Source organism: Festucalex cinctus, chromosome 14 (assembly GCF_051991245.1).
Source record: "Festucalex cinctus isolate MCC-2025b chromosome 14, RoL_Fcin_1.0, whole genome shotgun sequence".
Taxonomy (NCBI): domain Eukaryota; kingdom Metazoa; phylum Chordata; class Actinopteri; order Syngnathiformes; family Syngnathidae; genus Festucalex; species Festucalex cinctus.
The window spans coordinates 497,649-510,007 of NC_135424.1; the positions used below are offsets into that span (position 1 = coordinate 497,649).

At 42.4% G+C, this 12,359-nt stretch overlaps 2 protein-coding genes across 10 annotated transcripts; one reads left to right on the forward strand and one right to left on the reverse strand.

Moving 5' to 3' along the window:
- Nucleotides 1–257: 257 nt before the first annotated feature.
- On the reverse strand, nt 258–12,316 carry LOC144001392 (beta-1,4-galactosyltransferase 3-like). 7 transcript variants are annotated; one of them, XM_077495663.1, is made up of 8 exons: nt 12,122–12,316; nt 5,282–5,450; nt 4,484–4,658; nt 3,459–3,688; nt 3,184–3,374; nt 1,809–1,931; nt 902–1,006; nt 258–824 (listed from the first exon to the last, which is right to left on the reverse strand). In XM_077495663.1, the coding sequence occupies exons 3-8, from the start codon at nt 4,641–4,643 to the stop codon at nt 665–667; spliced, it is 969 nt and encodes a 322-aa protein (XP_077351789.1). In that variant the 5' UTR covers nt 4,644–4,658; nt 5,282–5,450; nt 12,122–12,316; the 3' UTR covers nt 258–664. The 7 variants fall into 7 exon arrangements, with proteins under 7 accessions (XP_077351789.1, XP_077351788.1, XP_077351791.1 ...); XM_077495662.1 differs by having other exon boundaries at nt 4,484–4,677; XM_077495665.1 differs by lacking the exon at nt 12,122–12,316 and adding an exon at nt 6,989–7,327 and having other exon boundaries at nt 4,484–4,677.
- Nucleotides 6,997–11,862, forward strand: znf365 (zinc finger protein 365). Of its 3 annotated transcripts, XM_077495658.1 has the most exons (7): nt 6,997–7,136; nt 7,866–7,934; nt 8,157–8,560; nt 9,533–9,827; nt 9,893–10,028; nt 10,104–10,159; nt 10,241–11,862. In XM_077495658.1, the coding sequence occupies exons 3-7, from the start codon at nt 8,179–8,181 to the stop codon at nt 10,404–10,406; spliced, it is 1,035 nt and encodes a 344-aa protein (XP_077351784.1). In that variant the 5' UTR covers nt 6,997–7,136; nt 7,866–7,934; nt 8,157–8,178; the 3' UTR covers nt 10,407–11,862. The 3 variants fall into 3 exon arrangements, with proteins under 3 accessions (XP_077351784.1, XP_077351782.1, XP_077351783.1); XM_077495656.1 differs by having other exon boundaries at nt 9,893–10,159; XM_077495657.1 differs by having other exon boundaries at nt 7,048–7,498; nt 9,893–10,159.
- Nucleotides 12,317–12,359: the final 43 nt, after the last annotated feature.

A 12,359-nucleotide genomic window follows, 5' to 3' on the forward strand; every position in this document is an offset into this window, starting at 1 on the left:
GTCACAATTGTGATATATTGTAGCGCCGCTGGGGAGCTCGGACGTGCTCCCAGCGTGCTTTGCGGCACTGGGGAATGAAAGGGTGCTTAATTTAAATTCATGTTCTGTGTTAATTGTTTTGCTGGTTTTTGGTTCAGTGGCGTTCGGAAAGGCTGCAAGTGGCCTGATATCAAGTCAGCGGTTGTGCCTGCGCAGTGTCTCTTTAAGAACCGGCACATTTGAAATATTTCTTAAGACGGAAAAATTCCCACAAATGCTTCCTGATAATATTTGAGAGTTTAATCATAAGGAAAATGTCAAAAATCATAGGGACACAGTTCATTATTATTACCATAATTGACCTATTGTGTGGAAATCCGGGATAAGAATGATGAATCGACCAAAATATAAAGAATCAACACATCCACTATTTATGAAATTTTATGACTTGGTTGAGTTTAAAATAGCCCAAATAATGTACAAAGTAGACAACAATTTGCTCTGCCACAGTAGCCAGACGTTGTTTGAAGTTAGCTACATGAGTCCGTGTGAGATAAGAGTCGACAAAAAAAACAAACAAAACAAGAACAAATATGAAGCAAAGGTGTGTTTCTGTAAAAGGTGTTCATTTGTGGAATCTTTTGGGAATTGACCAGATGGTGCATCAAGACTGATGGTTATTTTTTCAAGATGGCGACAGTGCGGCGACCGGCGAGGGTTTTTCACCCACGTTGATCATCAGGTGAGTGAACAGATGTCGGCGCTCTTTGGACAGCAGCTGGTACGTCAGAGAGTTGAGGCCGTCCCAGTGCCAGGACGCTTCCGTCCTGTTCAGGAGCTCCAGGCTGCGGCGTTCACATTGCTCAATTAGGTCAAAGGTCAAGCCACCAAGCGGCGAGCCGCATCCTTCTTGACCGCTTACTTGTACAGATTTTCCTCATTGCCGCCGTCTCGTTCGTGCTTGATCATTTTGTAACGCGCCAGGGCCACCGGGGGGCGCACCACCTTCATGCCGGACAGAGCCACTCTAGTGGACAAACGGAACAATCGCAAGCGAGCGTTATTTGCTATGGGAGCGGATTGCATTCACTTAAACAAAATTTTTTTGCATCTGCATCAAAGCCTTCTGTATGCTCTTGCATTAAAAAAAAACAAACAAAAAAAACTTCTTAACATGTTTTTGGGTAGGAGGGACAAAATATTTAAAGACGTTTTTATTTACATGTTTTTAGGACTGAATGAGTTCATGTAAAGTTGTAAGTATAATTTACTTTAAAAAAAACAAAAAACTTTTCACCGTGAATCGTTTGTGCATGTTGCATTTGCTAGCTGCACTTTTGAAAGGGGGCGTGTCACTGAACAAAATCAGAAAATATTTGTCTTGTTTTTCTTCATGAACTAAAATTTGAATCCACTTTTATGAAGTGCAGTACTTTTTTGTCTCGTCTTCATTAGTTGATGAAAATGCATTCTGATTTAGTTCCATTTATCGTTTATGAATGCGGGTTTTAGTCTAGTTTTAGTCCAAAACGTGCGTTGACGAAATTATTCTGGTTTTGTTTTGGTTGACGAAATTGAAGAGTTATTCAGGTGTGCTAATTATATTCCCACTTTTTTTTTTTGGCAACAAAAAAAGTGACTGAATCGGTTTCAATCAACTGAATCGTTTGGGATCGATTCTCCAATATCGTCGTCGAATCCAATCGGCAAGCGTGAATCCCGACGACGATTCAATCGTGGGCAAAAGCGATGGTAGACGTCAAGACGTTTGCTCGCAATAGAAGAATTGACATTTTGGAAGGCGACGTGTTTTTGTTGTTTTTGTTGACCTTTTGCACAAATCGTCATCCTCTCTGCCCCAGCCCCAATACTGGTTGGAGAAGCCGTTCATCTTGCGGAACTGCTCTGGAGTCACTGCAACAACACCGCCGAAGTAGGTGGAGTACGGAAGCCTATAAATGAAGGTGGGAGGAGCAAAAGATGCTCAACATGCACACGAGCAACATTATGACACAAGTTTTCATTTTGTTGATTACATTTTGTTTGCTAAACTGAGTTTGTCTTAATTTGTTTGCTTTTGTTAGTTTTCAGCAGTTTGACTTGTTTCATAAATGCTTCCTTTTCGTTTAGTTTCAGTATTAGTTTTATTTGTTATTTTTTGAAACGTGCATTACTTGCACAGCGGAATGGAGGAGTGGTTATCACGTCCGCCTCCCGATTCTGAGGACTCGGGTTGGAGTCCAGGCTTCCTTCCTTCCTTCCAGGCCTTTTCCTGGGTGGCAGAGGTGTGGACTCAAGTCATGTGACTTGGACTCCAGTCATGAATTTGACAACTTTAGACTCGACTTGAAAAATTGAAAAGACTTGCAACACGACCATGCAGTGATTTTTTTTTTGATTTTTTTTTTCTATGATGAATTTCCTCCATTTTCCTCCAATATTTTGATAGCTCAGATTTTTCTCTCTTCTAAGATTTGGGGCGGGAACCTCACGATATCATACGATATGTGATGCAATGCTCACAATAACAATGATCTCATGATACAACGATACTGCCATTATCGATATATTGCTCAGGTCATAAATCCACAATCATCTATGTTAAAATGACTCAAGACATAAACAGATGTTTTTTCAGACACAATATCCAAACTTCACACTGAGTACTTTAGTGTATTTTTTTTTTTTTTAAACAAACACAAATGTCTTCTTAACAAAGACAATTTTCTGTCAACAAATTTGTGCCTTTGTGAAACACGACAGTCAGTCAATGATTTCATTTTTATAAATTGTGTAACATTGCAAAAGTAAATAAATGACTAAAATGACTTCAATATTAAATCCAATTAAATCAATATTAATGCTCAGAAATTGTGTGCTTGAAAAAGTGGAAAGATAGAATATGTTTTAAAATGTTAAAATTGAACAGGATAAACAAATCAAAGAGTGTCGATGAGTCTTCTTCTTCGCCTGAAGACTTGCGTCCATTTCCCCGCCACTCTGATGAAGGGCTCCCCCTAGTGGCCCTCCAACTAATTGCTCAATGAGTGTTAGAAGTGGCTGTATCTGAACTACAAATATCGCAATACTTGCATAGGTGTATGGATAATCTATCGGGGAGACAAAGAATAGCGATGAATGAATAATCCTAATTACTCGTAGTATCGTTTGTGGTGCTCGTTGCATGCGCACGCGTCCGTCTACCTGTAGTGGAACTTGTCGATGGCCACGGCCAGGTGGGTGGGATTGCACCTGTCGCAGGCGTACGTGTTGCGGTCGTCCTCGGCCAGCAGGTCCACGTCGTGGATCAGCAGGCAGCCCCAGTCGGCGTCTCGCAGGACTTCGCCGACGCCCGCGTTCAGCAGCCGCCCTTTGTTGAACGTGCCGTTGCCCCACTCCCCCCCCACCCCAAAAAAAAAAAAAAATCATCAAAACCATTTCAAGCAAGCGTCACAAGGTTTGGACTTGACGAGAGAAACCTGCTCCACCACGTAGATCCGGTAGTGGATCTGCTGCCTCTGCAGGAAGGGATGCAGGTGGCGCAGGAGCGCGCGCAGGTGCGTCAGACGCCGGCGGTACGGGACCACCACGGCCACGTGGTGCCGAGACTCGCAGTCGGGCGGGCGGTAGAGGCCGCCCGACTGCACCCGCGCCGACATCTCCTGGAAGCTCGGCGGCGACGAGGTGCGGTTGACCGGCCTGCGTCCAACTGAAAGAGAAAAAAAGTTCCAACGAGGGCTGGGCCATAAATCCATTTCAATCCTTCCAAAGTATCCTCATTTCACTCATTTGCTGCCAAAAACGGAGAAATACCTTCCATTTTAAATGGCACTATCCTGCCAAAGACGGATTTATCCGTTTTTTCTTTTGATGATAGAGCATACAGAAGGCTGTCAACTGCAAACAACGGCCGAAGCAATGGTAGTCGTTATTACACAAGTGGCCAGCAGCTGGCAGCAGAGTATAAGAGACCATGTTGCAACAAGCTCTTTTTGACAACGTTTTCACCAGGAATGTGACCTCATGATACAACTTAGCTATATTCAAATGCTAATTGCTGCAGAAAGGTAGAAATATATTTTTTTCTTCCTGGTGAAAGAAGAGACTCGAGTCTTTCTTTTGGTAGCTTCCATGTTTTGATAGCAATATTCCACAATATTTTCCGTTGGCCTTGCAAAATCCAGTAAAACAAAACCGTCAAGATTGCTTCTGTAAAAATGGCTGCCAGTCAATGAGTTATAAAAAAAAAAAATGTGATAAATGGTGAAATCGAATTTTGTCTTCTGGATGATTTCAAACGTTTTTATGTTCTGTTCCATCCAAATGTTTTTGGGACTTTGTCATTATTTTTGAATAAAGGAAACCTTGAAAACAAATATTTATTTGGTTTATTCGATTAAAATGGATTCACATTTGTGATTGTTCTGAATGACTGAAAATAAATACAAAATAGTGAGAGATTTTTTTTGAAAACTTGTGACGTTGCACTTCCTCGCTCGCTCACCCAGCAGCGGGGACGCCAGTTGGCAGGCGGCCAGCGGCGGCGGAGGAGGGGGCGGGGCCGTCAAGGCGGCCAAGTGGAGTATGAAGACGATTGCGGCCATCGAGCCCGCCAGCAAGGTCAAAGTGCGCAGGGACTTCAGGAGGCGCCGGCAGCGTTCCATCGCCACAAAAGTTTGCTGGATGAGGAAGTGAAGGCTCACGACACCAAAAGTCCCCAAAAAAATAAGAATAATAATAACAAAAATCAAACATTGTGTCAAACATAAACTGGAGGGAAATCAAAATTCACGCCCTCAAATTCGTTTACTAAGCAGAAAATCATCTCAAAGGGATATTACCAAAATGTTCTTTTGATTTAAAAAATAAAAAATAAAAAAATACATCACAGTCCAAAAAATGAGAAATAGAATTTGCTCAGAATGTCAGAATGATAACGTTTTGTCGTCATATTCACATTTTCAAAAACACAACCTACCAAAAAAGATTTTCCTTTGTCATTGAAATTAACTTGCCATACACTGGACAACAGCAGCAAATATACACTTCGAAAAATTAGTCATAAAATATTCAAATAAAAAAAAAAATATATATATATATAAAAAAAACACATTCATTTTGGACCCCTTTTAGTTTCAAATAACTTCCTTTGACCTCCAGGATCTCTTGCCATACATTGGCCAACAGCAGGAAGTTTACAGTTATAAAAATCATTCAGAAATGACAAAAAGAAATCTAATCTGAATAAATGAAAGTTTTGAGTCCCCACAAAACAAGCAAGTGACAAAAACGTTTGACTTACCAAATATCAGCTGAGTGAAATGCTCAGGCAGTCAGGATGAGGATGAGGATGATGATGAAGACCATGGCAGAGCTCTGGAGTGGGAGGAGCCATACAAGAAGAAGGTCCCGCCCTCATTTGGTCCGGATCCTGCTCGTCGACGTCAACTGTTGACTGACGTTGCATTTTGCTACAAGGAAACAAAAAAAAAAAAAATGTTCCAATCATTCTATTTTTGTACATCAATCAGTTTTTTTGGGGGGTTTTTGCCGACTGAAGACGACTCGCCCGCCTGCCGTTACAGCTCGTTTGACTTGGCATTTGCAAGCCAAGTCTGTTTGCTTTTCATTTGCTGAACTTTTGACATTTGATTATCTAAACAATCCCGTTTGAAGCTTCAAGTTGATTTTTCCGAAGGGCAGTTTGGGCTCAATCAAGTTTGTCGTGCACGCGAAAAGCCTTAAAAGAATTTTCAACCGCCTCGTGGAAAAACGGCTCAACGAGTTTTTAAATTGTTTTTTTTTACGCCCCCAAGTGACGCAGGTGCGCTATTCCAGCGGTTGACGTCAACTCAAATTTCACACGCGAGTACGATGAGTTGACATTGGAAATTTTGCGGAGGTAATCGGGTCGCACGATTCCATCAGTTTGTTGATTTCGATCAATGTCTCCTAATTGCCAAAACGTCTCAATGAGATTCAACCAAAACTGTTTGGAATGCTGACTGGGGTTCTTGTTTTTTTTACTTTATTTTTACTGGAATTGGACTAATTTTGCAAGGCCTACAGAATATTGTCGTCCATTTCTATCAAAACATGGAGCCGAGCAAAAGAAAGATTCAAGTCTCTTCTTTCATCAGGAATAAAAAGTTCCCGTTTTGCAGCAATTAACATTAGAATATATTTAAGTTTTGGCAATATTCACATTCCTGGTTGAAACACTGACAAAAATAGCTTGTTGCAACATGTTCTACATAAAAACGTCTACGCATGATTTTGGGAGGGAAGGACAACATATTTAAAAACGTTTTTACACGTTTTTGGGATTGAATGAGTTAAGATGGCTATCATCTGGAATGAATTTTGTGTTCCATCATGTTGGAACTCTCTTTGAAGAGAAGACATCTTGAATGCAGTTAGTTACTAGTTTTGTTTTTTTCCTTTACACTTTATTGAACAACTGTTGCAACCTAACATCGTCACAATAATCAAAACATTGCAACACAAAAAAAAAATGAATCCAGTACTGTACATGGTACTAGTATACAATGTTTTTGATCTCCTTTTGGATATTAGCAAATATTAGCAAGTATGAGTGGCATTGCTCAGGTGGTAGAGTGGCAGGCTCAGTTCTTTTCTCAAACCTTGTGCAACTGTTTTTTTTTTTTTTTAATAAACTACGAAAATGCACTAAAAAAAATCTCTCAAGTTTACTTATAATTTCTGAGTGAAAAAAAAATACAACTTTACCAGGTTTTTCTCATAGAATAGACCAACGTTCTCTTACAAAGTAAAAACAGTCAACTTTACTCTCTTCTAAGTGTATTTTTTACTGTTTAAAGTGAGAACAAATACTCTGTTTATAGAGTAAAATGTACTCTACAAATTTAACAAACACTACACAACACCAACTAAAGTGCAACGCTCTGTATGTACATGTGTGTAATATGTATTTTATTTTGGTTCAGTGGCTACGAGTTGCAAGATATCTACACCGGAAGTCCTTTACTTTGCAAGCCGGAAGCGTGATGCCGCCGTCCTGTCTGCTCGCTTTACAACCGACTGTCGCCCCCGCGTGACGTCACGGAGGCTGGCCGCGGGACTCCTCCGGCGCGTCCACGTCTGCTCGTCTTCGCACGCACGCGCGCGCGAAGCCGGTAAAGCGCGAGCACGTTTGTTTTGATCGTTTCTTGCTTGTTGTTGTTTTGGTTTTCTTTACTGCTCAAATCCATCAACTGACCGATCGATTGATCGTCGCCAGCTAGCCAGCTAGCTAGCTAGCTAGCCAGCCAGCGTTAGCCGCTCAAGAGCTGAGATTGACCTGTTACGCGCACGTTGCTTCGTGCGTGACGCATCGAAATGAGTTGCTTTTTTTTATGACGTCACGTATGTCACGCTGTTGCTGTCGTTAGCTGGCAGTTTGTCATGTTGTGTTTTGTCACGCTGCTGCTAATCACAAGTGAAATTTTCCCTATAAACCGGCTGCTCTCTACTGTATCATCGATCTATCAAATCAACTGTAATGTATTATCAAATATTTTAAAAAAAATACGTGCGCAAACATCATGTTTACATAAAATAAAAATACTGTAAAGTGAAAATTCACATGTAATACTGTATTTGGATTTTCCTGCATTTTTTTAACGTTACATTTAGCTTGATTACAGTAACAGTAAATATTTATTATTTATGTCTGTATATATTATTTTTTTTATATGACTAGTACTGATTACAGAACTGCCCATCCCAACAACAGGCATAAGATTTTACTTATATTGTTTGGTTTGCAGAAAACGCTCAGATTATTATTATTATTATTATTATTATTATTATTTTGTATTTGTGAGTACTAAACAAGGCATTGTACGGCAACCTGCTCCTTTCAGGTTCCTCTTCCTTGCCCAGTTGGAGATCCGACTTCAAGGGGAAGTTTGATTAAAAAGTCCGGCCGAGAGGTACAAATTCCAACATTCCTGTGTAACATAAACGCATCAGTTGCTGTCGCACGACATTTTGCTATGCAGCCGCAATCTTTTTTATTTTTTTATTTTTACGTGGTGAAAGTAGAGGGGACGGATCGTGTTCATCAGAAATCTGACCTTTTACTTGTCACTTTAAAATGTGAAATGTATTCCATCATGTGACAATAAACTTTCCGGTGTTGTGTTTTGCTCAAGGGCTCCAAGGCAGGCGTCAGCCATGCAGCAGACGTTCCACCCCGGCGACGAGCGCTCGCCGTGCTTCCGCAGCCCGGACGCCGACGAGTACGCCGGCTTCAGCATCACCGGCAAGCTGCCGGCGGTCCCGCCGCGGGACGACGGCGGCCTGTTGGCGGCGCGCGGCATGCGGCGCTCGCTCAGCGACGGCAGGGACTCCGCCCACTTCCTGGTCTGCAGGAGGAGGACGCGCAGCGTGGGCACGCGGGCGCGCCACGACCACCACGACCACGACGACGACGAGCACGCCAAAGATGGCGGAGGAGGGGAGGTCGTGACCTCGGACGAGCCGCCGGATCATCAAAGGGGTTTCCGCCTAGGCCCGGATCGCCACGTGGAACCCGACTGGAACGCGGAGCTGCTCGGTGAGACCGTCAAAGACCCGTTCCTACATTTGCATCGGGCTTTAGCTGAACATCAAAGACCCCCTTACTCACTATACGCATGATCTAAAACCCCAACAACTTGCAACTTGAAAGGCCTTTTCCGCTACTCGTGACATTTCAAAGACCCTCTTCTAAAAGACATCAAAGACCCTGTTTTGCACTACTCAAGACATCCTCAAGGACACATTTTCCACTACATCAGAGACCAATCTATCATATCAAGGACTCCTTTTCCATATTATCAATGACCCCTTTCCCACCACTTACAGCATCAATGACACCTTTTCCACTGACCCGTCCAATACCTCGAAAGGAAACATGGGCTCAAAGACTTACTTTCTGAAACTCAAAGGCCCCTTTCTACTCCACAAGACATCAAAGACACATTTTCCCACTACATGCATGAGCTAAGACCCCCTTCCAAACCAAGACCCAAGACCTTTTCCGTTACTCATGACATTTCAAAGACCCCTTTCTAAGTGCTCATAACATCAAAGACCCCATTTCACACTAGAAATGAGACACACATTTTCCACTACATCAGAGAGCCGTCTGTCATATCATCAGGGACTCATTTTCCACTAATTGTTATCAAAGAGAGAGGAAACATGGGATCAAAGAAACCTGTGACATCAAAGACTGCTTTCCACTCCACATGACATCGAAGAAACCTTTTTTCCACTATATGCGTGATCTAAGACCCGCCTTTCCAAACCAAGACACATGACTTGAAAGACCCCTTTTCTGTTACTCATGCCATTTCAAAAACCACTTTCTAAGCGCTCAGAACATCAAAGACCCTGTTTTGCACTACTCAGTGCATCGTCAAAGACATTTTCAACTACTACTGAAGAGGTCTTCAAAACAAACCCCCCAAAAAAGCCTCCACTGCTCTGCGGCATCAAATCAAAGAGCCCTCTCTGACGGCCATCTTTTTGTGCCCCCCCGCAGGGCGTCGCTGTTCTTGGGGCACGGGCGGCGCCTGGCCGTCCTCGGCGCCGGCAGGCCCGACCGCCGTCGGCGCCGGCCTGCAGCGGCGTCTGGCCCGCGTGAGGACGGAGCTGGCGCGGGCCGACACGCGTCTGCTGTGCGAGCGCGCCCACTCGCAGCATTTGTGCCGCGAGAGGCAGGAAGTGGCGGAGAAGGAGCGCTCGCTGAGCCGGCAGGTGGACGTGGCCGTCATGGTCATCGCCGCCCTCAAGGAGCAGATCAACGCCTCCGAAAACGAGCTGGAGCGACGCGAAAGGTTTCAAATCAACAAAGACAAATAAATGGATGATAATACTAATAAATGCTAATAATAATAATCAGGCAGGTGCTGAGCATCCAGAAGTTTCTGGAAACGGCGGCGCGCCAGGAGACCAGCGGCAAGGTCCGAATCCAGCTGTTCATCGAGAACCTGCTGCGACGCATCGCGCTGGCCGAGACCCTCCTGGAGGACTTCCAGGTCCCCGGAAACGCTCGCCGTTGGCCCGTCCGCCTTCCGCCTTGCGGCCGTCTCACCTGCGTCTTCTCTCCTCAGCGGCGACAGACGCCGGCCACCAACCGCGACAAACCTCGCAGGGTCGCCAAGAGCAGGTCGCCGCGCCGGAAACAGAAAAAAAAGCAACAACGCATCCAAACGCCAATCTGAATTTTTTGCCGCGATGGCTCCCGCAGGTCAGCGGGCTGTCAGCTGGCGTGCGGTCTCCACGGCAACGCCGGCCCCTCGCCGTCGGCCGAGCAGCGCGAGCGTCTGGCGCGCTCGTCCCGCCTCTTCTGCCGGCCCGAACACCGAGACGACATCTGGAACCAGCGGCGGCGCTCGGCCGGATACGAGGCCTAACGCCCGCAGGGGGCGCTCTTCGTCGCCGCCGCATCAACTTCTTCCGTTCCTTTCGGCCACTTGACAATTGTTGCATCATTCAAAATGGCTGATTTTATACATCGAACCATTTGGAATTCATTTCATTAAATTGTTGTATTGATTAGTCATAATAATAATAATAATAATAATAATATTTTTTTAATTATATTACAATTATTATTAGAATAATTATTACAATAAATTATAATTTATTATCATAATTATTGATTTATTATTATTATTATTATTATTATTGTTGTGATTGGCTGGCAACAAGTTCATGGTGTACCCTGCCTACTGCCCGAAGTTAGCTGGGATAGGCTCCAGCACCTCCTACAACCTTTGTGAGGAGCAAGCGGTCGAGCAAATGGATGGATGGTTATAATAATAATAATAATAAAAATAATAATAATGATATAATTAAGAAGAATATTGTTTTTTAATTAATATTAATTATATTATAAAAATAATTCACTTATTGATTCAATTAATTCTAAATTCAATATATTCAATTATATTGAATAAAATTCCAACTTATTGTTTGTCAAACATTACGTCCATCATGTATATATGGAAACGCTTAAATTGATTAAAATTCAATGACAGAACGGTTTATTTATTATAATTCACCACTATTAATTACAAATACAAAATTGTAAAATTTCTCAAACGATTTATTTTGCTAATAAATTAAGTAACCATTTAGATGAAAACACGTAAACATATTTTAATCAAGTAATTTGTGGTGATAAAAAGTTCCATAATTATTAATCAAACAAAATATGTTCCAAATGTATGTAAAATGGTATTTATGAATATATTTCTGAATATGAATGTGGTATTGTGGCTGTGATTGTCATGATCAAACATTGTGAACACAAACGATATGAATATTCATGAAGAATATCATTCTGCCATCTAATGTGCTGTTTGTGCCTGTCAGTAGATTTGATTGTATTTGTATTTATTTATAAAAAAAAAAAAAAATTTAGCAGCAGATCATTTGTTACCACGACACAAACCCCATCGAGGTTTTCCTTTCTGCAGTTTGTAAATAGGACTTATGCTTCTTTTTTTTTCCCTCATTGTGCCAAACAAGAACAAAATGATTATTTTTGTACTCATCCAAGAAAACGTCGATTTTTTTTTTTTTAAATGAAGGTCGTAACTGATGACATCATACATGACGTGCTGATGTCATCTGGGACGCGTGTGGCGACGTTTTCATTTTTCAATAAAAGTAACTGTTGTTAGTATGTCCACTGGAGGGCGCACTTGTGACCAATTGGCTGTTACTCGTCATTAGCTTTACTTGTGAAGGCTCAAAGAAGAAGACAAACCAAGTCCACGTGACAGAAAATGCTTCTGGGTCGCCTCTGTACTACACTTGATGTGAAAATAAATACTTCCTTGAGAAATACTTCAAGACACTGAAGATTGCTACAAATGACGAATCAATTATCAAATTAATTGCCAACTATTGTGAATTTTTATAATCGTTCTGAGACCGTATTTTCACTTATATTTTTTTCTGTTGATTTGATTTCTGCAACCCAGATTGTGTACAACACTCCTCGAGGCCTCAATTTGTAAGCGTATTCATACATTCATAATAACGTCACTTGTATGGCCAAACATGACCCTCTACCACGTTTGATGGATTTTTTTTCTTCTTTTGGACAAATTCAACTTACCTGTCGAACCGGTGGCAACAAGTCACGTCAGCAACGCCGTCCATTGGCGCCTCAAACATCGCCGTTCTGTCTTTTGACAGCTTTTTACTTCCCTTTCCGTCTTTTGCGAACCGGAGTCAAATAATCCAGCCAAGTACTTGAAACGGCCTCATTCATTTCCCCCATTTTGCTCTCCCCACGAGCTTCCGTAATTTCCGTGCGCAGCTGCGAGCGAGAGCAAATGATTGGTCACGCCTCC